We start from the raw sequence: 26553 nt of genomic DNA, 5'->3' as shown, positions 1-26553 counted from the left end.
AAATATGGGTACGTATATTTCCAGACAAACCCGTTACGATAAGACCTACAGAAACACGTATGGTTTCGGGACAAGGATCTACCGGGTATTGGGTAGCTGTCGTTAAACCGGGCAGAATACTTTATGAAATGAGCGGAGTAGCCAAAAATATAGCCAGAAAGGCAATTTCAATAGCGGCGTAAAAAATGCATATAAAACTCAATTCATTATTTCAGGATAGGAATATAGAACCAAAGGAAAGAAGTCTTGTCTTGGGAATAAAAAAACAATTGCGAGTTTCCTTTTTTTTTGACAAACAATATTTCTTTTTTTCTTCGTCCTTTGTTACATTGAAAAAAGAGATTAAAAAAATGATTCAACCTCAGACCCATTTGAATGTAGCAGATAACAGCGGGGCCGAGAATTGATGTGTATTCGAGTCATAGGAGCTAGTAATCGCCGATATGCTCATATTGGTGACGTTATTGTTGCTGTGATCAAGGAAGCAGTACCAAATACACCTCTAGAAAGATCAGAAGTGATCAGAGCTGTAATTGTACGTACTCGTAAAGAACTCAAACGCGACAACGGGATGATAATACGATATGATGACAATGCTGCCGTTGTCATTGATCAAGAAGGAAATCCAAAAGGAACTCGAATTTTTGGTGCGATCGCCCGGGAATTGAGACAGTTAAATTTCACTAAAATAGTTTCATTAGCTCCCGAGGTATTATAAGACGAGACCCAAGTATAGTTAGAGTATTTAGAGTATTTAAATGGCATAGATTAATTAGTAGATTGTGTCTCACGTATATACCTTTACTAAGTAAAAAAAAAAAAAGACCACGTTGGTTATATCAAAATTCGGGAGCAACAAAAATTTTAGTTTACCATGGGTAAGGACACTATTGCTGACATAATAACCTCTATACGAAATGCTGATATGAATAGAAAAGGAACGATTCAAATAGGATCTACTAACATCACTGAAAACATTGTTAAAATACTTTTACGAGAAGGTTTTATCGATAACGTAAGGAAACATCAGGAACGCAACAAATATTTTTTGGTTTTAACCCTACGACATAGAAGGAATAGAAAAGGACCACATAGAACTATTTTAAATTTACGACGGATCAGTCGACCAGGTCTACGAATCTATTCTAACTATCAACAAATTCCTAGGATTTTAGGCGGGATGGGGATTGTAATTCTTTCTACTTCTCGGGGTATAATGACAGACCGGGAGGCTCGACTAGAAGGAATCGGTGGAGAAATTTTGTGTTATATATGGTAATCTGTCCGGTATACGAATTGTATCCGAAACTCTCCATTTGTGCAAAAAAAAAAAAGAAAAAAGCACGGGTTGTCTAATAGAACTCCTCCTGCCCTACGGTAGTTGATACGTCAAGGAAGTTTTACCTGGAATAAAAGAACAAAAAAATGGATTCATGAAGGTTTAATTAGTAAATCACTCCCACTCCGGATTCCTTTAGATAATGAAGAACTGATTTTAGGTTATGTTTCGGGAGAGTTTTACCAACGTGGGATAGAGTCAACAAAAGTGAAGTAAGTGCTTATGATTCAACCAGGGGCGTATAATTTATAGACTTCGCAACAAGGATTCGAACGATTAGGTAGTTTTTCAACTTCAAGATTCCTTTTGGGGATCAATTCAAATTTCAAGAAACTTATTTTCTTCCAATAAGCGAATTCGGAAAAATTTAAGGAATAACAACTATGAAAATAAGGGCTTCCGTTCGTAAAATTTGTGAAAAATGTCGCCTAATCCGTAGGAGGGGACGAATTATCGTAATTTGTTTTAACCCGAGACATAAACAAAGACAAGGATAATCTTTCTATTCCAAAAAGAACTCCTGAAAGAAAAGAAACTAATCTTAAAGAAAGCGATAAACAAATAAAAATAGAAGATCTGTTTTGACATGAAATGGATATATCCATATATCTCTGACTTATCTTTATGAAATGATAAAATATGGCAAAACCTATACCAAAAGTTGGTTCACGTAGGAATGGGCGCAGTAGTGCACGGAAAAGTGCACGTAGAATACCAAAAGGAGTTATTCATGTTCAAGCAAGTTTCAACAATACCATTGTTACTGTTACAGATGTACGGGGTCGGGTAATCTCTTGGTCCTCCGCCGGCACTTGTGGATTCAAGGGTACAAGAAGGGGACCCTTTTGCTGCTCAAACCGCAGCGGGAAATGCTATTCGAGCAGTAGTAGACCAAGGTATGCAACGAGCAGAAGTTATGATAAAGGGTCCTGGTCTCGGAAGAGATGCAGCATTACGAGCTATTCGTAGAAGTGGTATACTATTAAGTTTCGTACGGGATGTAACCCTATGCCACATAATGGCTGTAGACCCCTTAAAAAAAGACGTGTGTAGAAACTAAAGAGATTTCAAGAGAAATAAATGATTCAATGATCTGATCAAATAAAATAATATTACTATGGTTCGAGAGAAAGTAAAAGTCTCTACTTCGACTCGGACACGACAGTGGAAGTGTGTTGAATCAAGAACAGATAGTAAGCGCCTTTATTATGGACGCTTTATTCTGTCTCCACTTATGAAAGGCCAAGCCGACACAATAGGCATTGCGATGCGAAGAGCTTTGCTTGGAGAACTAGAAGGAACATGCATTACACGTGCAAAATCTGAGAAAATACCCCACGAATATTCTACCATAGTAGGTATTCAAGAATCAGTCCATGAAATTTTAATGAATTTGAAAGAAATTGTATTGAGAGGGAATTTGTATGGAACTCGTAACGCCTTTATTTGTGCCAAGGGTCCCGGATATGTAACTGCTCAAGACATCATCTTACCACCTTCTGTGGAAATCGTTGATAATACACAGCATGTAGCCAGCCTAACCGAACCAATTGATTTGTGTATTGGATTACAAATCGAGAGAAATAGAGGATACGGTATAAAAACGCCAAAGAACTTTCACGACGGAAGTTATCCTATAGATGCTGTATTCATGCCTGTTCGAAATGCGAATCATAGTATTCATTGTTATGGGAATGATAATGAAAAACAGGAGATACTTTTTCTAGAAATATGGACAAATGGAAGTTTAACTCCGAAAGAAGCACTTCATGAAGCCTCTCGCAATTTGATTGATTTATTTATTCCTTTTCTACATGCGGAAGAAGAAAACTTACATTTAGAAAACAATCAACACGATGTTACTTTACCTTTTTTTCCGTTTCATGATAGATTAGTTAAACTAACAAAAAAGAAAAAAGAAATAGCATTGAAATCGATTTTTATTGACCAATCAGAATTGCCTCCCAGGATCTATAATTGTCTCAAAAAGTCCAATATACATACATTATTGGACCTTTTGAATAACAGTCGAGAAGACCTTATGAAAATTGAACACTTTCGCATAGAAGATGTAAAACAAATATTGGGCATTCTAGAAAAGAAGTAGAAAAGCATTTCGAAATTGATTTATCAAAATTTTTAATCAATGGATTTTGAACCTTCAGCACAATCCATAGATTCGGACCAGAATTGAATAAATGTATCTAGGAGAATTCACTTTGCCTTTGAAGTGACTACTCCTAGATACGCACATCATGATATTTTTTTAATTGATTCAATTTAAAAAGACCTAAAGTTAGGATTTATCAATCGGTAATGTTGCTCAATACCCAACCAAAGGGCTACTGCAGTACCAATCAAAAAAACGGTTGTCGCTACTGGACGACGAAATGGATTTTGGAATTTATTAACATTTTCCAAAAACGGTACTGTTAATAATCCCGCGGGTACTGAAACCATTAAAAGAACACCCAATAACTTGTTAGGGACTGTACGAAGTATTTGAAATACAGGAAAGAAATACCATTCAGGTAATATTTCCAAAGGAGTTGCAAATGGATCCGCGGGTTCACCAATCATTGAAGGTTCTAGAACCGCTAAGCCCACGTTACAAGCAATAGTACCGAGAATTACTACTGGAAAAATATATAAAAGATCATTGGGCCATGCGGGTTCCCCATAATAATTATGACCCATACCTTTAGCTAATTTAGCTCTTAATACAGGATCGTTCAAGTCAGGTTTTTTTGTTATTAGGATAGGTGAATTTTCTAGATCCATCCCCCAAAGGAACCGGACATGATAATTTTTCATCATCCGGCTCAAGCAAAAGTCAATCGAATCAAATGGATACAAACGGATACCTATAAAATAAATCTATATTCTATATGTTTAAAATAAATCTATATGTTATCCCCACATATATGAATGGTTCCATATGTAAGAAAAAAGGTACCCGATTCCATTTTACGGAGTTGCAATTATACATTCCAAGGAATTTCATTTTTACAGGTAAATGCTCAATACCCAAGTAGGCGTACAAAGTTGATCGTGATCAAGTGCTTTATGGGTCGTCTTAGGCCTTGCGATTCACCTTTATCCCAAAAATATATCGAGATTTTTACATACAAAAGATTTACTTGTTACTAATATAGTCTAGCCTTTGCTCTTCTTTAGATCCCTTGTTTCACTCCGATAGTATAATTAAATCGGGTCGATGCAGAAGAAATGAATGCATTTTCATACTATTAAGATAAGAAAGTAAAAAAAAAAACTAAAATCTAATTTGGATTATGCCAAATCACTTATTCTACTGGATCTTACGGAGCCCTATTTATACACAACATCGTCAGGTCTGATCATAGAAAAGATTCTCTTCAAGCGAACCAGCCTATCCTTTGTATGGGGCTTACACGGTGGTTGAAACAAAGACACATTTGGTTGTGAATTCCAATGTAGCAGATAAAGGCATATTTCTGCACGGCCCAATCAATAGTTCAAGTCACACACTCCCATAATCCATTTTCTCTTCAGGAATTCCTTCAACTATTCATGTCATATCAAATAAATAATAGAATATTGTTGTAGTTGAAAGGAAATATCCAAATACATGTCTTATTTTTTTTTCAATAATCCATATTTGTAGCAATGAAATACTATTGTTCCTCCCCCAAGTAATAAGATAAATTATTGGTTACAATATAGCTATGGTCTATATTCTCTATAAAGGACCCGAAATGCCTTGCTTACGTATCATTAGGAAATGCATTAACATAAATACAGCAGTAAGAAGGGGTAATACAAAAGTGTGTAAACTATAAAAACGGGTCAAAGTGGCTTGTCCCACACTAGCACTTCCACGTAATAACTCTACCAAAGGCGATCCTATTACCGGAATAGCGTCCGGAACGCCTGTTACGATTTTGACTGCCCAATAACCAACTTGGTCCCGAGGTAAGGAATAACCTGTTACGCCAAAAGATGCGGTCAACACACCCAGAACCACGCCTGTAACCCAAGTTAATTCGCGAGGTTTTTTAAAACCACCAGTGAGATAGACACGAAATACGTGCAGGATCATCATTAAGACCATCATACTTGCCGACCATCGATGAACTGATCGGATTAACCAACCAAAGTTAGCTTCAGTCATTATGTATTGAACAGAAGCAAAAGCCTCAGTAACGGTTGGACGATAGTAAAAAGTCATAGCAAATCCTGTAGCTACTTGTACCAAAAAACAAGTAAGCGTAATTCCTCCTAGACAATAAAATATGTTAACATGAGGAGGAACATATTTACTAGTTATATCATCTGCAATCGCCTGAATTTCGAGGCGCTCTTCGAACCAATCATAGACTTTATTGAGATAGGTAAACCAAGAGGACCCCCCCCGAGAACCGTATATGAGAATTTCATCTCGTACAGCTCAAACAAAAACAACCAAGTAATAGCTGAAACGGATATGGAATAGAAAGTTTGAAACTTCTTAATCTTTTCATTCAATTTTATCTGAAGACACAAAAGAGTGAAAATCCAAAGCTCTTTTTTGTAGTTGTAATTATAATGCCAAAAAATCAAGTCGGCGCAGTCGTCTTTATGTTGATCGTTACAGGCCTCTTGAATCTTCTATTTACCTACTTATTTATTTTTCTTTGCTTTGATTTGTTCTTTGTATGAAATGTGGCTTTATTCTTGTTTTCTTTCTTTTTGATAGGAATTCTCTTGTTAAGACCCTATGAATCAATTGAAACTTCAGATTCATACCAGAACCGCGATGATTCAATAAAACCTTCAAACTAAGTCCAAAGATTCTTTGAGTAAGAACCATTGGATCATCACTTATTCAATCAATAGAATAGATATAATAAAAAAAAATACAAAGAAAAGAAAGGTTTGTCCTTTGATCAAAATAAGCATAAACTAAATGAGAGTTTGAAAGAATAAAAAATCTTTCGATTTATAAATAATATAACTCTTTCTTTGAATTTTTTTTTGAGTCCGGCCACGAGGTTTGAATATTAAGTATGAATCATAGTTCAAATACTTTGTGATCCATTTCATATATTCCGTGCTCCAGATACTAGAATGACTATCCGACGGGATAAAACTATCTCGATCAAGATGACAGACCCATTTTCTGTACTATCAATAGGATCAATTATAACAAGTCACACACTCATATTCCGGAAATACAGAAACAAATAAATTTCGCGGTCGAACTACCGAAATAGAATGGGGCTAAAAAAATCCGAGAACTAAAAGTTTCACTTTTTGTATTGAAAAGCGAGGCTTCGTGATTCTTGTGAATCTAATTCATTGAAATTCCATCCAGTAAAACGGAAGAATTATAAATCTCCAAAATAATAGATAAGAATATCGCAAATAAAGCCATTGCGACACCCATCAAAGGAGTCGTTCCCCATCCAGGGGCTACCTTACCATATTCCGAATTCAATGGTTTCAAAAAATCCCCTACAACAGTTCGTCTTGGACCAGATCTAGAACTACCCTCAACGGTTTGTGTAGCCATAAATCTTATTTTGTATTCAGTGAGATCTGTTGACTTTGTATATCATTCCGCTGTAAATAAACAATCTTATCATAGACCCATTGTGATCTTGAAATTATATAATAATGGAAACAGCAACCTTAGTCGCCATCTCTATATCTGGTTTACTTGTAAGTTTTACTGGGTACGCCTTATATACTGCTTTTGGGCAACCCTCTCAACAATTAAGAGATCCATTCGAGGAACACGGGGACTAATTGAAGTAATGAGCCTCCCAATATTGGGAGGCTCATTACTCAATTGAATAATGAAAATCATTTCATTTTTTTAGTTAGAATTTTAGGCGGTTCTCGAAAAAAGATAGCGAAAAAAATTATCCCTAGAGTAGATACTAAGAGGAATGTATAAACCAATGCTTCCATAAATTCGATCGTGGTTTACAATTATAGCTTCCGTACCTGTTTATTTGGAATCATCTCCCGAATAAAATAAAGAAAGAACAAGAATCAAAGAAAAGGCAGCGATTTAAATCAAGATTTTTCCAGCAGCCTATGGCAAATCACAAATAAAGTAGAAGCGAAAATAACAAAGCAATCTTGCATCAGACTACTTGTCTTCTTGTAGTTGGATCTCCAAGTTTTGGAATGCTCCAAATTCCACTTGAGCATCCAAATCTGGATCAATACCGGCAAAACATCTCTGAACAGGGTTCTAGCACCATGCCAAATGTGTCCGAAGAAGAAAAGCAAGGCAAACGAAGCATGCCCAAAAGTAAACCAACCCCTCGGACTGCTACGAAAAACACCATCGGATTTCAAAGTAGCACGATCTAATTCAAAAATTTCACCCAATTGAGCACGTCTAGCATATTTTTTCACAGTAGCAGGATCACTATAACTCACTCCATTGAGTTCGCCGCCATAGAACTCAACAGTTACACCTACTTGTTCGACACTATACTTTGATTCTGCCCTTCTAAAAGGGACATCCGCTCTAACAATTCCGTCTCCGTCTACCAAAACAACCGGAAATGTTTCAAAAAAAGTAGGCATACGACGTACAAAAGTTCACGCCCGTCTTTATCTCTAAAGATAGGGTGCCCTAACCACCCAACGGCTATTCCATCCCCGTTGTCCATTGAACCCGCTCTGAATAATCCTCCTTTTGCCGGATTATTGCCAATGTAATCATAAAAAGCTAATTTTTCAGGAATTTTAGACCAAGCTTCTGATAAACTTTGATTTTCGGCTAACCCAGCACTAACCCTTCGATATATTTCTTGCTGGAAGTATCCTTGATCCCATTGATAACGAGTAGGACCAAATAATTCGATGGGGGTAGTTGCTGAACCATACCACATAGTTCCGGCAACAACAAAAGCTGCAAAAAAGACAGCAGCTATACTACTGGAAAGGACGGTTTCAATATTTCCCATACGTAATCCTTTGTATAAACGTTGGGGCGGGCGGACACTAAGATGGAATAAGCCCGCTAATATGCCCAATGTCCCTGCTGCAATATGATGAGAGGCTATTCCTCCCGGAACAAAAGGATCAAAACCTTCCACGCCCCACGCCGGATTTACAGGTTGGACCTTGCCAGTTAGTCCATAAGGGTCCGACACCCATATTCCAGGACCATACAATCCTGTTACATGAAATGCGCCAAAGCCAAAGCAAGCCACTCCTGAGAGAAATAAATGAATTCCAAAAATCTTGGGCAAATCCAAAGAAGGTTTTCCTGTGCGCTCATCACAAAAAATTTCTAGATCCCAATATACCCAATGCCAGATAGCTGCCAAGAAGCACAAGCCAGAAAACACAATATGTGCTCCGGCCACACCTTCGTAACTCAAATACCCGGATTTGTTATAGTCCCCCCTGTAATACTCCAACCGCCCCATGAATTGGTTATTCCTAAACGAGTCATGAAGGGTATAACGAACATACCTTGTCTCCACATTGGATCAAGAACGGGATCGGAGGGATCAAAAACGGCTAATTCATATAGAGCCATTGAACCGGCCCAACCAGCAACCAGAGCCGTATGCATTATATGAACAGAAAGCAAGCGACCGGGATCATTCAATACGACAGTATGAACACGATACCAAGGCAAACCCATGGAAATACCCCTTTATCAACGAAAAATAGACACTATGTAACTTTATTGCATTGGAATACCTCCCCTTTTCGGTGGATTCTTTCGGAGAAAGGATTAATATTTGTTCTATTCCATTAGTAATTAAGGGAAGAATTCGGCTCAGAAGAAAAAAGAGAAGCAGATCTATTCTATACCCGATAAGTATCAATACGCAATGGGGGTTGATCCTATTTTTTATGAATGAACGCATCCCTATTTGTTCGTCATTCAAAGGACCTATTGGTAAGAATTCTCTTTCATTCATTCTGTCTTTCTTTATTTTATGGCCTTATTCTATCTATGTATAAAATATGAGGCCAATATTATTAAGACCATTATTACGCTTCCAGATCAAAGTGAAATATAGTATTTAATTCTTTTTCTTTCCTTTAATGCCTATTGGTGTTCCAAAAGTTCCTTTTCGAAATCCGGGAGAGGAAGATGCAGTTTGGGTTGACGTATAGTGCGACTTGTCAAATATATTGGGTCATATGGGATTCCCCCGTTCTCTCGCCCGATCGAGATATCCTCTGTTTCGCCCCAAAAAGATTGATTGAATTATCAAAAATTTGTAGCGCGAAGTGTAATGAAGTGCAATTAGAGATCCATTTCATTTTTTTGGGGGGGTATCCAGATTAATATTTTCAATTAGACTGATTTATGGTTGGCTTGGTTGGACCGAAAAAATGAAGCATCCAGGCTCCGTTTAGAAAAAACCCAATTGGTAATACATTTATGATTACCACCTATATCATAATCATAAATCTTTTTTATTTACAAATTCGAAATAGAAATAAGAACGATTTCAAACTATTAATCAATCGAATAATATGAGAAATACGTTGAATATTTGGCGGAAAACATGAAAGAAAAAGGAATTAAATTAAAATAAAAAAGGAAATGAAATCATAGCAAAAAGATGTGGTATTGGGTCATTTGTCCTATATGCGCAAATCAAAATCGGGCGGATCTTTACTCGGAGTAGAGCATAAACCTAAAAAAATTGAATAAAAAATTGATGAAACCCATTCAGGAACAAGAAAATGACATCATGATTTGGATTGAATCCCAATGAAAAAAAATAGATCAATGAAAAGTTTGTGCGATAAGTTTAGCGAATTTTTTCTATATTATAGATTATAGGAAAACGGGCCAAAACTTATCTTTCTTTAATTTCATTTTGAATTTCATTTTATTTTTAAAATGTAAGAAAAAGCCCCTTCGTTAGAAATTAGAAGTTAGAAAAGGCACACTAGAAAAAACGAAGGATGGCTGGAATCTACACATTGATTTTTTTTTCGCAATTTTTGTTGAACCGTATGCATCAAAAGGTGCCTGTACGGCTACTAAGGGATACAATTTTATCCTAATCAACCGACTTTATCGAGAAAGATTACTTTTTTTAGGCCAAGAGGTTGATAGCGAGATCTCGAATCAACTTATTGGTCTTATGGTATATCTCAGTATAGAGAATGATACCAAAGATCTGTATTTGTTTATAAACTCTCCTGGCGGATGGGTAATACCCGGAGTAGCTATTTATGATACTATGCAATTTGTGCAACCAGATGTGCATACAATATGCATGGGATTGGCTGCTTCAATGGGATCTTTTCTCCTGGCCGGAGGAGAAATTACCAAACGTCTAGCATTCCCTCACGCTCGGCGCCAATGAGTTTTTTTATTTGATGGAAAGAAAAAAGAAGACTATGCCTTCGCCCTATGAAATATGAATTAGTAAGTAATAATAGCATGGCACTTCGAATTCGATATGAAATTTTTTTGATTTCTTTTTTTTTTCAAAACATTAGATTATGTATCGAAAGAGTAGTATGAGAGAAAGGGCATTTCCAATTTTATCTTAGCTTTCGTGGGCCCATCTCAGCGTCACAAACTTTTTTTCTTTTCACACCAGAGGCTATTAACAATATTTATAACAATATTTATGTTATAAAATAAAAGAGTACGAAAAAAAAAGACTATTTTTTTCTTTCTTTTTTTTGAAAAAAAAAGAAACTTTGGGATTGCTGAATTACAGACGAAATAAATATATAAAGCAACGGAGCCATCATAGTATTTTTGAACTTTTCCGAAAAAAAAAGAAAAAAAAAGAAGGGTGGTAATTGGATTATTTAGTGATCTGGGTCTAATAGACGCTCTCTATATTTTCTCTTTTCCTTTTTTCGATGAAAGAAAAAAGAGAATTCCATTGGAAAGCCGTATGCAATGCACAAAAAATGCCTGTACGGTTGTTCAATTCTATCTTTTTTCTTATTATTCTTTAGCTATTTTAGCTATTCTTCTCACCTCATTATGTGAGTTAGAAGAACCTTTTATTATGTTATATCATCAGGGTAATGATCCATCAACCTGCTAGTTCTTTTATGAGGCACAAACAGGAGAATTTATCCTGGAAGCGGAAGAACTACTGAAACTTCATGAAAGCCTCACAAGGGTTTATGTACAAAGAACAGGCAAGCCCCTATGGGTTGTATCCGAAGACATGGAAAGAGATGTTTTTATGTCAGCAACAGAAGCCCAAGCTCATGGAATTGTGGATCTTGTAGCGGTTAAATAAGTTAAATAACAAATAGCAATAGCAACGATTTAACACCAATCCACAATTTTATTAAGATTGATTTAATCCCTCTTCTTCCTTTCCTTCTTAACTTAAGCCTAAGGGGTTAATATTTTATTAATCTATTAAATAGAAAAAGAAGTAATTCAGAATCATCTGGTTAGGATCGATCTAAACCAGTCTATTATGTATATGATTCAGTATGCCAACTATTAAACAACTTATTAGAAATGCAAGACAGCCAATTAGAAATGTCACGAAATCCCCTGCTCTTGGGGGATGTCCTCAGCGCCGAGGAACATGTACTAGGGTGTATGTGCGACTTGTTCAGATCATGGGCTGAGAAAAAAGAAACAACTTTTCAGTATCAACGATCCATACCAGTGAATAGAATGGGGTTCGTCCGTTCACTATCTAAAAAAGATAGATCTACCATATCCTTCTATTGTGTATGAAATTTATGGTTTCCATTGGCGCAAATCCAATCTTGGAATTTAAGATGAGAAAAAATTCCCCATTGGTAGCAAATGCTTATCCATTAAGCGGGGAAAATCCTATTTAAAAAGCAAAAAGATTATGCTTCGACTCTTGCAAAGAACGGACTAACAGGGTCAGCTGCCCAATTAATCCTCATCCTTACATACCGTTACTGTATAAGATAGATCTCGTTGTGAAAGATCTATTACTGGAAAATTTATGAGTAGAGCCGAAGAGTGTGAACTGTACAAGTTACCAATTAAATGAAGGAATGAGCTCCGGTGTATAGAGAGGACCTCACCGTTTAAGAAGTAACCATAGAAACGATGGAACCCACTATTTATTTATCCATTTCTATTTACTCCTTTATTTTAGTTAATATGCTTTTTTTGATACCTAGTATCAATACAATTTCTTATTTCAAGGCGAAATGAAATGCCTAGAAAAAAGGAAAAATCGTGGTCAGGACGGTTAGAGTAGCAAAAGCCATTGGAATTTTTATTTTATACATTGGAAGAATCCGTTTTGTTATTAATAGACTAGAAAAGAATAACTGAAAGAAAGAATTAGTTATTCATCAAAATTTCTTTTATTCAATGACCAGAATTAAACGGGGATATATAGCTCGTAGACGTCGAAAAAAAATTAGTTTATTTGCATCAAGCTTTCGAGGGGCTCATTCAAGACTTACTCGAACTATTACTCAACAAAGAATAAGAGCTTTGGTTTCGGCTCATCGGGATAGAGATAGGAAAAAAGGATTTTCGTCGTTTGTGGATCACTCGAATAAATGCAGTAATTCGCGGAGTGGGGGTATCCTATAGTTATAGTAGATTAATACACAATCTGTACAAGAAACAGTTGCTTCTGAATCGTAAAATACTTGCACAAATAGCTATCTCAAATAGGAATTGTCTTTATATGATTTCCAACGAGATTAGAAAATAAGGAGATCGGAAGGAATCCAACGAAATGCTTTAAATGAAATGGGGTTCCCTCGAGAATGAACTCGGGGAAGGTAGAGTAGAAATTAATATGATAAAAAATTCTGATTCTGATAAGGTTCTGATAAGGTCATCAAAACAAGATGAGCGAAGGCGCTCAATAAAAAAAAGATTTTTTTTCTTCCCCAACCGGATTCGATTCTTTTGAAGGGGTAAGCCTATTTATTTCTGGTTCTAAGAGCAGTAGTTCTAGTGGTCGACTCGCTTCTTTCAAACTGTTTCTCATTATTAAGAAAGGGTAACGAAGATAAAATACGAGCTTGTTTTATAGCAATAGTAATTAATCGTTGTTGTTTTAAGGTCAATCTATTTACTCGCCTAGATAATATTTTTCCTTGTTCACTAATAAATCGACTAATTAAACTCATGTTTCTATAATCAATTCGATCCCCCGATTGGATCGGGGGCAAACGCCTACGAAAAGATCGCTTGGATTTAAGAAAGAGTCGCTTGGATTTATCCATGATTTCTTTATTCCTTATTTCTAAAAAGAATCCTATACCTATCTCTATTTCTAAAATCCTATTTTGAAAATTCAAATTATAGAATTAATATAATAAATAGGATTTGGTTTGTTTATTTTATTATTGTTTATTTTATTATTATTTATCATTTAAATATATAATTTAAATATATATAAATAAAAATAAAAATATATTAATAATATAGAAATAATATTAATAATATAGAAAGAAAATATGCGTTATATATAACTAATTCTATACTTATACTTAATATATTATATACCTAATGTCATATTTTCATATTCTCGGTAAGTGGTGACATACGAGCACTTGATTCGATTTATTTCTTTATCTCCCCGTGAATTGTATGTTTGTAACAATAGGGACAGAATTTCTTCAATTCCAATCGACTGGGCGTATTGTGTCGATTTTTTTGAGTAATATACCTGGAAATACCCGTTGATTCCTTATTAACGCCGTTTCGAACACAACTGGTACATTCCAAAATAATCGTTACTCGGACATCTTTACTCTTGGCCATGAACCTCCTTTGAGTTTTTAATTCACCCAACTTTTCTATTTTCCGATCAAAAGCGAAGAAGAAAGGAATGAAAAAAAAAAAGAAATAAAAGTTGCTAACTCAAAACCAAATCTTGAAAGATTTTGTTGCAATCAATATAGTAAATCAATATAGATTTAGAGTAATAGTAAATAATAAGAATAAGTAATACAACGATTTCGAACTCTATTTAGAATCAAACCACCGTACGGTATTTTCTTTAAGTATCTTGTAGGATACTGTTGTTCCAGCCACATTTCTCTTTTCGCTCTACTAGTAATTTAATTGGAGCTTGAACCCGAGTTTCGGTGAGGTTGAATCTACTTTTTTCGTTCTACCTTCCTTATTTATTTTATCTAATTCTTATCTAATTCGAAAAAAAAAACTAAAAAAAGGGGGGGCGAGAGAGTAGTCACAGATATTTGATTGTATCTCGATCTAATCTTTTCGCCCGTCCCGCGGCAATAACTAGAATTAAAAAAAAGGGAATGTTAACGCATCCGGGAAGAAACGATTGATCTCTATTAATAAACCCGCTAAAGAACCGAACCAGAGAGTACTTAGTACCGGTGCTACGGAAAGATATGTTTTTAGATCTCGCATTTAAAATCCTCCTTCTTTATCGTATTACATTATGGTAATACATATATAATCGCATGTATGTGTGGTTAAAGACCACTTGGATTTGTCTATTTGTACCCGGAATTCCTAATTCAAATTAAAATGTACAATGATTCGATAGATAAGATTTTCCCTTTCTTAAAACAGCAAAACAAAATAGGTCCCTTTCCGCCTGAGAATTCCCGCTAAAAATATTCATTTATTATTCATTATATGGTTGTTATATGATATGAGACCAAAAAGAGGAAATGGAAAGATCCGTTTTGTATATCAATAGATGAAATAAGGGTGTGGAAAACAAGACAGGGATTCTCTACAATGACATTGTAGGCCAATTGAAAGGGATGTAGCGCAGCTTGGTAGCGCGTTTGTTTTGGGTACAAAATGTCACAGGTTCAAATCCTGTCATCCCTACCTATTACTTCTCCTTTGAGCAGTAACGAGGGAGTCGTTTTAGATTGATTAAAATTAAGCATACATAATCTATCATTTTCTCATATTATATATGATATATGATAGTATAGTTGTGCGCGATGTATTGGGGTTATAAAATAAAAGAATCCTCTTTTTTACAGTCTTATTTATTATGATAAGAAAGCGCTCTTAGTTCAGTTCGGTAGAACGTGGGTCTCCAAAACCCAATGTCGTAGGTTCAAATCCTACAGAGCGTGATTCCGCTCTTGTTAGGTCGAAAATTACACCGAACTGAAAAAAAAAAAAAATTGAACAGCAATTCGAATTTGACCTCCTTGGATTAAATTATAAAATTCAAATTATTAAATAAATTGAAATTCAAAAATTTAAGAATTAAAGGGGTCAGTCAAAAAAAGGTATGTTAATTAATCCAAAAAAGGTATGTTAATTAATCAAAGGTCCAACTGATCACCACGTCTGTATTGTAAATATGCGGTTACGAATAATCCAGCCAAAGTAATAGGAATTAGACCTAAGACGATTCCAAATAGAAAAACTTCAATCATTTCAATTTATTTGAAAGGAGAAAAAGAAAGGTAATATCTATCCCTAAATATTAATTTCTATTGCCCATGAATATCAATACCTAATAATTGATAATTAACACGGTAAGGAGCTAGAGAATATATGGAATAGGACAGAAAGCTTTGTTTTTATGAATTGTTCGTTCATTGAATTAATTTTCAAATAAGTCGTATCTTACTCAGACCAATAAATAAAGCTGAGGTTATAGTTAAAGCCGCTAGTAAAAAACCGAAATAACTAGTTATAGTAGGCATGAAGGAGCTAAATGAAATATGTTCTTTTATACATATGTTTATAAAGCACTTACCTAAGTTTCAATTTTTAAACGAGAGGGGGATAAGCAAAAATACCAATTGAAATAATAAGTTCAATTGAAATTTTTTGCTTCATCAATCATTATAAACGGTATTCACAAAAATAGAGCGGCAGGACAAGAGTAGAAAAGAAAAAGAAATCGATTCATCATCTTTGTAGTTAGGTCAAGAAAAAACCTTTGGATCTAATACAAGAATACAAGAAAGGCCGCCTCACAAATATTGATTAGTAGAATTTTTTTTTATTCCTTGCTCTTTTTTTTTTATCTATATCTAATACTATCGACTACTCTTACTTGTTACTAGACGACTAAGCAATTCCTTAAAATAAAAAAAAAAGAGGGCTTCCAACAAAAAACAAAACCTCTTGTGCAACTACGAAAAAAAGTCAATTTTTATATTTCGCATCTAATTGACTTGCGGAAATATGATAATTTCCTTCATGAATTATTATAAACCAACTCGTTGGATTCACGGGTTACCTGATCCGCCGTTTCTAGGCCCAAGCCAATACCTCCAGGAATTTGAGGAATTTTCTATTGCATGATACCTGGTTATACATCGACAAGCAAGAAGAAGAAAGAAATTATCTAGCACTTCACGTCGATATACTGTTTGAAATTGCGTTGCTGTGTCAGAAGAAGGATAGCTATACTGATTCGGTATACTCTAAAAATACCTTTGGTACAATATTGACGATCTCACAAAGATTGAGTTTCGGTGAATTCCCATTTACTGATCCCATCTTTTACGGAATCGATCCCTACAAGAATATGTGGAGCTCGGCATGTCTGGAAGCACAGGAGAACGTTCTTTTGCTGATATTATTACCAGTATTCGATACTGGGTCATTCATAGTATTACTATACCTTCCCTATTCATCGCGGGTTGGTTATTCGTCAGCACAGGTTTAGCTTATGATGTGTTTGGAAGCCCTCGTCCAAACGAGTATTTTACAGAGAGCCGACAAGGAATTCCATTAATAACTGGCCGTTTTGATTCTTTGGAACAACTCGATGAATTTAGTAGATCTTTTTAGGAGGACCCAATGACCATAGATCGAACCTATCCAATTTTTACAGTGCGATGGTTGGCTGTTCACGGACTAGCTGTACCTACCGTTTCTTTTTTGGGGTCAATATCAGCAATGCAGTTCATCCAACGATAAACCTAATTCGAATTAATTATAGAGCTATGACACAATCAAACCCGAACGAACAAAATGTTGAATTGAATCGTACCAGTCTCTACTGGGGGTTATTACTCATTTTTGTACTTGCTGTTTTATTTTCCAATTATTTCTTCAATTAAGAAAAAAAAGAGTAGTAGAATACTAAATAATAGTAGGAATTATCTTATCCCATTCGGAAGGATTGTATCTCATAATTATCTATGACTGTTTATGTCTTTAGCATGACCACTTGATGAAATGCGGAGGGAAGCGGGATAAATGGCCGATACTACTGGAAGGATTCCTCTTTGGATAATAGGTACGGTAACTGGTATTCCTGTGATCGGTTTAATAGGTATTTTCTTTTATGGTTCATATTCTGGATTGGGTTCATCCCTGTAATATGGAATAATGGATAATGGGACGAACTAAGTTATAGGCATGAAAGTGTAAGAACTCAACGGGGCCCGCCTCCTCTTTCTTTGTCTGATTCGCGAGGAAGGGTCCCGTTGAATTCTTAATGATCATGATCATTATATTTTGGTCGTATAAATGACAACAAATGGATCACTTTTTCCGATGATTTTTTTGAAAAATGAACTCAATTTCAATTAATTGATTCATAGCATCTGCTCTTCGATAGTATCTATCGATACTTTCAAGGTTAGAAGAAAAAAAGGAATCACTCAATTGGATGACACAATATATATTTAATATTTCTTTTTTTTCTGTCGACCAGATATCAATCAAACCTTTTCTAGACTAGTCTAACCTTACTCGATTTATTTTAGTATTTCATCAAAGTTTGAAATTATTTTATAAGTTTATCGCCTTGATTCTATTTTATCAAAAAAAATCGGTAAGGATTCCTTCTCTTTTTTTTGGTTGTCCATTACTTAGTATATTATACTTATTTCGACTTATTTTATACTTATTATATTATCCTTATTACTTATTCTATTATAAGTAAATCGAAAAAATAAAGGGTTCTGAAAAATCGGGAAAAATCGAAACTAAGAATAGAAATCTTTGACGAACGGGTCCCGTAATTGTTATTATTTCGACACAAGAAAAGGAATTTTACACACCCTTTTCTTGTGTCGAAGGCTAGAAAGACGAAGAATACTCCTGTAATTATTTGTTCCCCTCATTTATCCTTCCTTTCTATTCTCCACTTACTTATCTTATGTTTAGTATCTACTCAAATTGAATTTAGAAAACAAAACGATTCTGTAACATTTTAATCTGACACTGACAATAGGAATATAATTACCCCCCCCAATTTAGTCCAATTTAGATTGAAAAAGAAAAAAAAGGTAAAGACAAATAGTCTTCTTCACAATATACATATTTTGTTTTGAATGCGGTAAAAGCAATTCCTAGAGAAAGAATAGAAACAAGCAAAAGACTTTTCATCCTTTTTTTCATTATACCTAACCTAATTGCCAGGAAGAATTTGTTCTTTTTTACAAATTTGATGTTGATAAATCCACAGATCTAGAAATTCATTTCGGACACTTGAACCTTCTCAAACTGTTTCTTTTTAAGAACCAAAAAGATTTGTGCAAAACAATAGATGCCAAGAAGAACAAAAGACCTTGGACGCGTAGTGGGTCTTGAAGTACTATTTCTGCATCCCCCTGACCAAATCCACCCACATTAGGATTAATTGTTAATGGTTGATCGAGTTTGATAGATTCACCCTCTGAAACAAGAAGTTCTGGTCCTGGGGGGATAATATCAACCACTTGATGTCCATCCAAGGCATCCGTTATGGTTATTTCGTACCCCCCTTTTTCTTTTCGTATGATTTTGCTTACTATACCTGCTGCCGTAGCATTATAAACAGTATTGTTACTTTTGTTCCCGTCGGATAAATCTGGCCCTTCCCTGTTGCCGCCTACGTATATGGGATATTTTAAGAAATGAACATCCTTATTACTAGCAGGGTCTGGGGAAAGAATAGGAAAGGTGATTTCACTATATTTTTTACCAGGAACAGGACCTATCACAAGAATATTTTTCTTAGTGGGGCGGTAGTTCTGAAAAGACAGATTGCCTATCTTTTCTTTCATCTCGGGCGAAATACGATCAGGCGGGGCTAACTCAAACCCCTCTGGTAAAATAAGAACAGCACCCACATTCAAAGCCCTTTCTTACCATTAGCAAGAACTTGTTTCAGTTGCATATCATAAGGAATTCTAACAACCGCTTCAAATACAGTATCAGGAAGTACCGCTTGTGGAACCTCAATATCCACGGGTTTATTCGCTAAATGGCAATTGGCACATACAATACGCCCAGTTGCTTCTCGTGGATTTTCATACCCCTGCTGCGCAAAAATGGGATATGCATTTGAAATGGAAGCCCCGGTTATTATATAGATCATGAGCGATACGGAAATGGATCGAGTAATCTCCTCCTTTATCCAAGAAAAAGTATTTCTAGTTTGCATGGTCCAATCATTGATCCCGAAAATTTCTACAATAAAATTAGGTAGGTCACTAGTATAGTTCCTAGCCACGATTCTGCTATTTACTTTTACTGAAAACTGAAAAAAAAATGACTGAAACAGAGGAGAAATTGTATTCTCCTGATGGGTAGAAAGAGTAAAGTAAGTACGACTTTGCATGCTTTGCTTATCTCGAAAGTAAGAAAGATTATAATTGAATCCGTGAATCATTTTTCAGTCATTCATTGAATGATAAATAACTACAAGTGACGGAGATACACGATTTAAATAACGAAAGATCCAATATTTAAAAATTGTATCTAGAATGACTGGAAAGGTAGAAACAAGACCAGATATAATTTGATCATTATGAGCAAATCCAAAATCTTTGTATATAGAGCCAATCATTAGTTCCCAACCGTGGGGCGAATGAAATCCTATACATAAATCTGTTAATAAAAGAATAGAAAAAGCTTTTATTGTGTCGCTTAAATTATATAGGAATTCTTGAACCCAAGAGTTAAGAATAAGAAGTTCTTCATTCCCCAAAATAGAATAACCACTTAGAATAACGAAACAGATTAGATTGGTCGAGAAGTGCAAAATCGTATGGATATGATCCTCATTGTGCAGCTTGATCAATTGGATCGTTTCTTTTTGGATTCCTATACGAAGCTTTTGTAGATGTGTTTCCGGGTATTCTTTTATCATTTCGTCCAACAGGAAGAGTTCCTCTACTTCTATGAATTGTTCTAGAATACTCTTTTCTTGAATATCATTCAAAAAAGTTTCGGATTGCCTAGTATCCCACCAATTAGTAATCCAAGATTTCAGACTTTTATTAAATGAGAGAGATCCACCAGGGCAAAAATACTATAGATGCAAGATATAGAAGGGGAGTGAATGCTTTCTTTTTTGCCATTTTTTCATCTGTGAGTTGTTAATGAACCCACCTCATTCGTTGACTTTATGTGATCTAATCTTTCTATCAAGCATGCCTTTCATTATATTATAAAGTAGGGGCCCATGAATCTATTCTCTGTTTTTTTTTTGATTCAGTGCTTAGCCCTTGAATCTAATTGAATCTAAAAAGAATACAGAATATAGAAAATAAGAATCCACTTTGAATTCGAATGAAATATATATATTATTGTTATATTGATATTGTTATTGTTTCCAGATATCTCAATTGATCAAATTCGAAGCAATTGCCCTCTTTTGATAACTGCCCGAAAGAACCGCTTCAAATAATAAAGATTGTTCTATTCAGATTTTGAGACGAAGGAGCGCCCTGTCTATATCAAGATCGCAATCAAATATGTCGAAAATTTTCGCGGGTTATCTAAACTATATAGAGTCTAGAGTCCAGCAATAATTGAAAAAAAAAATTAGGAAAAATATTATGCTGATCAAAAATGAGTGACAAAAAAAGACAGAAAAGGTATCATTACGTTTATCATTATGTTATAAGAAAGAAATCCACTTGTTTAGTTCTTTAGTTCTTAAGGAGCACAAAAGAAAGGATAAAAGGAGGGCCGATTGAGAAAAGAAAAGTAGAGAAAATTTACAAGATATGATCTATCTGTATCTCACGTATCAACTCCAAATATTGCAAATAAAAAGCGAAAGTCTTTATTTCGAAATACTTTGATATATGAGATGAATCCAGTATTTCGATTTCTTGCTTATTTTGTTACTGAATTAAGTTGAGCGGTTTTACATTTACAGACGCATAAAAAACTATTTTTGTGGACAAAAAAAACTGTTTTTTTATGTTATGACTCTTCCGTATACGTCCGCTTTGGTTTGAATGGGCATTCTGAAGAAACTTCAGTTTAGTTCTGCTATAGAAAAAAGAGGATTCTTGGATTGAGCTTTTTCCTCCCGGCGAGAAAGCTTTTATTCTGCAATTCATTTCAAAAGACTTCAATCGGTACACGCAAAAAATAGGCCAATTCAGCAGCTTTTGTTCAATTTCGCGGGGAGTCAAATTCTCATCAGTACGAGTCAAGGGAACGGCCCCCTGGCCTCTGATTTCCATATAAAGGACACGACGAGCATAAATACCCTCTTTAACTTCTATTCTGATGGACTGAATATCTTTCATAAGGAATCGTAGAAAGATGCGACGATTTTTTCCAGGAAAACCCCAACGAAAAATACATACTATTCCCTCCTTTCTATCGAATCGATCATAACCACTGCCTACATTCCAAAAATTGTGCACCACAAATAGGAACTAATAAAGAGGCCTGCGATCCCATAGAAAGACATCACGATTCCTTGTGGAAAAAAAACTATTTGCTGAGACGGAAATAAAGATATCAAATTCCTACCAAGATAACTAGAAGTTCCAACTAATAAAACCCTAATGAACCAAAAAAAAGGATAAAGGCCCAGCAGAAATTGCTTGTTTTTCGAGATCCCACTATAAATTCTATCCATATAGATTCTGATCGCCAACTCATACATACTAGATCCAGTTGCATTTTATTCGAATTGAGAGAATAACCAAAAAAATTCGACTTTACTTTTTTTGTTTCCGAAGTAACTCTCATCAACTAGGACTATTTTGATATGAACTTTTAGAAGGAATTCATCAAATTGCTTCGATCTAAAATCATCCCCTTTATATGATCGCCTATACGGATCTACTAGATATATAGACTTTAATTTCATACATCCGTTCGGTACCGATCCACTTGCTATAATTCATTTAACCCTATACCATGTTTACGTATGCATAAGAGGGGCTTTTTCATTTATGTTCGGTTCGGGTAAGCCGGATGTTCTACAATATTCTACTAAATAGGTATCCATGACATCTAAGTCTTGAAAAAAAAATAGATAAGATTTGGTCTTGGCCCCATCGAATCTAAAAAATCTTAGTTTTTTGAACATACAAAGATAAAGAAGCCATTGCAATTGCCGGAAATACTAGGCCTACTAAAGGCACAAAAATAGAGGGAAAACTGCTGAAAGTTGTCATAAAATGGGTACCTCAATTTAATATTTGTACCTGTTATTGTTATATTGTTTAGTTAGAAATATATCTTATAACGATTATATTATAATTGGTATATTATACTAATTATATCTAAATACTAAGTATATCTAAGCGAGTCTATATATCTAATAGATATCTAATAAGTGCAAGGAATGTAGAATTAAATAAAAGGACTTGCCCATCTTTTTAAATCAAATAAAATAGGTGTATATGATAAGATAATCCACTTTCTTTATTATCTTACTTTATTCTTACTTTTCTTATTATTCTATTGTTCTTGTCTTCTAATTTGAATTTTGAATTTACTAAAGAAAGAGTTTATTACAAATTGTCGAAAGATTCGATTCGTTAGAATCCGATCCAAGAACAGGGATTATTAGTAAAATAGAATTTTCGGGAGATATAGAAAGATGCAAAACTCTATATTTCTATTCTATTTTTCTCTATTTAAATTATATATACATACGCAATAGAGGAAGATCAAATTCGTTTTATTTGTCTCTCCAAATTCAATTTCATTTCACAGAAGGAAAAATTCGCTTTTATCTTGTTGCTAGAGGTTTACTCATTAGTAATATCGGATAATGATAATAATAATTATCCACATAATTTGTTTTCGACAATTCCTTTTTTTGTCACAAAGTCAAAGCCCGCGTAATGGGCTTTGACTTTGATTCTGATAAACTAACTAACTACCTTTTCACTACAAATCAAAAAATTTCACTTAAGACTCTACTTGATTGAATTTTGATTCAACGGAAAAAAACCGTGGAGCTGAACTAACTCACTCAGAACACCTTTTAAAGGATTACGTGGTACGATTGGATCGAATAAACCCTTATGGAATAAATATTCAGCCGCCTGTGAACCTTCCGGTATTGTTTTATTCAATGTTTGCTCAATTACTCTTTTACCCGCAAATGCAATATAGGCATTGGGTTCAGCAATAATGATATCCCCCAACATACCAAAACTCGCGGTCACTCCACCAGTAGTAGGAGATGTAAGAATTGATACATAAAATAACTTTTTATTTGATTGATAATCATATAAAGCGGAAGATATTTTAGCCATTTGCATCAAGCTCAAACTTCCTTCTTGCATGCGTGCTCCTCCGGAAGCACACACTAGAATAAGAGGTAAAAAATTATTGGTAGCATATTCGATCAAACGGGTGATTTTCTCGCCTACTACGGATCCCATACTCCCCCCCATAAACTGAAAATCCATAACCCCGATTGCTATAGGAATACCGTTTAGTTGACCCGTGCCTGTTTGAATAGCCTCAGTTAATCCTGTCTTTCTTTGATAAAAGTCAATACGATCTTTATAAAGCTCTTCTTCAGACTGAAATTCAATGGGATCCAGAGAGATCATGTCTTCATCCATAGGACCCCAAGTGCCTGGATCAATCGAAAGTTCGATTCTATCTGAACTCCTCATTTTCAAATGATATCCACATTGTTCACAAATATTCATTTTGAATTAAGCGATTTCTTATAATTTACTCCATAACAATTTTCGCATTCGCATTGAACCCACAAATCCTTGTATAGATCGAGATCATTAGAACTTTCTTTTAGAGTTAAATCATTACCATTTTCACGAGTTATTATATCGAAATTCTTGCCTTCACTACTATTTCCACCTTCGCCGCAAATGTAATTATAAATATAATTATCATTGGAATTGTCACTACCACTTAAAATGGAACTATCAATACAGATTTGAGAACGAAGATAAGAGTCAATACAACTATTAATGTGATTATTCCAACCATAGTTAGTATCATTATCATCCAAGTTAAAATGATAGTGGGACTCATCATTTTTCGATCCATTATTCATATAACTAGAATTATGATAACTATAAAAAACTTTCTAGTTCACTCAAAAAGAATGATCATTGTTAAGCTCAAAATTTGATTTTCACTATCAAAATATATGGAATAACGGTCCTGATTACTATCCCTAATTAAAAAGGTGTCATCAGAAATGAAATTCCGAATGTCTTTGACGTCAACTAAATGATCAACCTTACTGTAATAACTAGAGCTGTCACTACAATCATGAATGTTTTTATCCGTATCATTTCTAGTCGGGTCTTCGTTTACAGTAGTATTTTCAACAGGACCAAGGTGGCTATCCATTGATTTACTTAGCCCACATCTGTATTCTAATTCTCCCTTAGACAAGATCAAATTGAACCATGATTTTTCCATAGAGCTTTCTTGCCTCTATTTCCATGAAAGTACAGTAGATGAATAGTCATTCGATGAAAAATCAATTGAATATTTTATTTCCTATCAGAATACGCATACTAGATACAATCACTAGGGTTATTAACGAACAATGAGTGAATATTGAAAGAAACGATTCCCTTTGTGAGAACCTGGAGTAGCAGTTCATTATATATGATAGAGCTCTTTTTTCTTTTGAATTAGAAATATCAATTTTCAATTAGAAATAGTGATTTCCCCATGTTGTGTAAAATCCGCACTGAAAAAATGGAAAAAAGAAATTTTTCTCCTATCAAGAACCTTTTTCGTAAAATCTCGTCTACTAATACAATACAATAAGTTTCTATTCCAACACGGAGCCAAAAGGACAACATACAGGATGGGTAGAAGAAGTTGTGATGCTTGGCTCGATCCATGATCCGAAACCGTGGTATATAGGATGAAAAGAATACACCAATCCTAAGGATCCATACATAGGATTAATTATGGACCCAGGAGAAAATTTGAGTTGTGTTTAGTCTTTTATTTTGTATTTAAAATCTTGTATATCTAGATAAAAATATATCTATCAAAAATATAGACAATAGAATCGGCTCAATCCTTTTAGTAAAAGATTGGGCCGAGTTTAATTGCAATTCAACAAACCGACAGTAATTACTGGATTACAAAGTATCCATTGCTTCGAATTCAAATTTGATTTATCAAGCTGGTTTATCTAATTTATCCACTGCGTCGAATTCAAATTTGATCGCCTTCCATACTTCACAAGCAGCAGCTAGTTCAGGACTCCATTTGCTAGCCTCGCGGATAATTTCATTACCCTCGCGGGCAAGGTCACGTCCCTCATTACGAGCTTGTACACATGCTTCTAAAGCTACTCGATTAGCTACGGCACCCGGTGCATTTCCCCAAGGGTGTCCTAAAGTTCCTCCACCGAATTGTAGTACGGAATCATCTCCAAAGATCTCGGTCAAAGCAGGCATATGCCAAACGTGAATACCCCCCGAAGCTACGGGCAGAACACCTGGCATAGAAACCCAATCTTGAGTGAAATAAATACCACGGCTTCGATCTTTTTCAATAAAATCATCACGTAGTAAATCAACAAAGCCCAAAGTTATGTCCCTTTCTCCTTCAAGTTTACCTACTACTGTACCAGCGTGAATATGATCTCCACCAGACATACGTAAAGCTTTAGCTAGTACACGAAAGTGCATACCATGATTCTTCTGTCTATCAATAACTGCGTGCATTGCGCGATGGATGTGAAGAAGTAGACCATTATCTCGGCAATAACGAGCCAAGCTAGTATTTGCAGTGAACCCACCTGTTAAGTAGTCGTGCATTACGATAGGAACTCCCAATTCTCTAGCACACACGGCCCTTTTGATCATTTCTTCACATGTACCTGCAGTAGCATTCAAGTAATGCCCTTTGATTTCACCTGTTTCAGCCTGTGATTTATAAATTGCTTCGGCACAAAATAAGAAACGGTCTCTCCAGCGCATAAATGGTTGGGAGTTCACATTCTCATCATCTTTGGTAAAATCAAGCCCGCCACGTAGACATTCATAAACTGCTCTACCGTAGTTCTTAGCGGATAACCCCAATTTAGGTTTAATAGTACATCCTAATAGGGGGCGACCATACTTGTTCAATTTATCTCTTTCAACCT

At 35.1% G+C, this 26553-nt stretch overlaps 5 protein-coding genes, 2 non-coding genes and 3 pseudogenes across 7 annotated transcripts in view; 5 read left to right on the top strand and 5 right to left on the bottom strand.

Annotated features, from left to right (window-relative positions):
* The first annotated feature begins 406 nt into the window (after positions 1-406).
* LOC128038445 (50S ribosomal protein L14, chloroplastic-like) lies at positions 407-718 on the top strand. The gene has a single exon (XM_052627384.1). It carries the CDS (start codon positions 407-409, stop codon positions 716-718), a length of 312 nt encoding a protein of 103 aa, XP_052483344.1.
* Positions 719-1978: 1260 nt separating this feature from the next.
* Positions 1979-2308, top strand: LOC128038444 (30S ribosomal protein S11, chloroplastic-like). The gene has a single exon (XM_052627383.1). The coding sequence runs from the start codon at positions 1979-1981 to the stop codon at positions 2306-2308; it is 330 nt and encodes a 109-aa protein (XP_052483343.1).
* Positions 2309-2456: 148 nt separating this feature from the next.
* Positions 2457-3446, top strand: LOC128038443 (DNA-directed RNA polymerase subunit alpha). Its single transcript, XM_052627382.1, has one exon. It carries the CDS (start codon positions 2457-2459, stop codon positions 3444-3446), a length of 990 nt encoding a protein of 329 aa, XP_052483342.1.
* A 133-nt stretch (positions 3447-3579) lies between these two features.
* LOC128038442 (photosystem II CP47 reaction center protein-like) lies at positions 3580-8987 on the bottom strand (annotated as a pseudogene).
* A 6049-nt stretch (positions 8988-15036) lies between these two features.
* Positions 15037-15110, top strand: TRNAP-UGG (transfer RNA proline (anticodon UGG)). Its single transcript has one exon. It is a non-coding gene; the product is annotated as a tRNA-Pro (tRNA).
* A 183-nt stretch (positions 15111-15293) lies between these two features.
* On the top strand, positions 15294-15367 carry TRNAW-CCA (transfer RNA tryptophan (anticodon CCA)). Its single transcript has one exon. It is a non-coding gene; the product is annotated as a tRNA-Trp (tRNA).
* Positions 15368-17077: 1710 nt separating this feature from the next.
* On the bottom strand, positions 17078-21161 carry LOC128038437 (cytochrome f-like; annotated as a pseudogene).
* Positions 21162-21167: 6 nt separating this feature from the next.
* Positions 21168-22901, bottom strand: LOC128038436 (photosystem I assembly protein Ycf4-like; annotated as a pseudogene).
* A 361-nt stretch (positions 22902-23262) lies between these two features.
* On the bottom strand, positions 23263-24509 carry LOC128038441 (acetyl-coenzyme A carboxylase carboxyl transferase subunit beta, chloroplastic-like). The gene has a single exon (XM_052627381.1). It carries the CDS (start codon positions 24116-24118, stop codon positions 23372-23374), a length of 747 nt encoding a protein of 248 aa, XP_052483341.1. The 5' UTR covers positions 24119-24509; the 3' UTR covers positions 23263-23371.
* A 949-nt stretch (positions 24510-25458) lies between these two features.
* Positions 25459-26553, bottom strand: part of LOC128038440 (ribulose bisphosphate carboxylase large chain-like) — a 1791-nt gene continuing 696 nt past the window's right edge. Inside the window, exon 1 of the mRNA XM_052627380.1 lies at positions 25459-26553. This exon is cut by the window's right edge and continues 696 nt beyond it. Coding sequence (XP_052483340.1) covers positions 25580-26553 — 974 coding nt within the window. The 3' untranslated portion in view covers positions 25459-25579.

The sequence above is a fragment of the Gossypium raimondii genome, unplaced genomic scaffold, assembly GCF_025698545.1.
Source record: "Gossypium raimondii isolate GPD5lz unplaced genomic scaffold, ASM2569854v1 Contig00285, whole genome shotgun sequence".
Classification (NCBI taxonomy): Eukaryota; Viridiplantae; Streptophyta; class Magnoliopsida; order Malvales; family Malvaceae; genus Gossypium; species Gossypium raimondii.
Note: the sequence above shows the minus strand (reverse complement) of the source record. Positions and strands in the feature narration are given on the sequence as shown.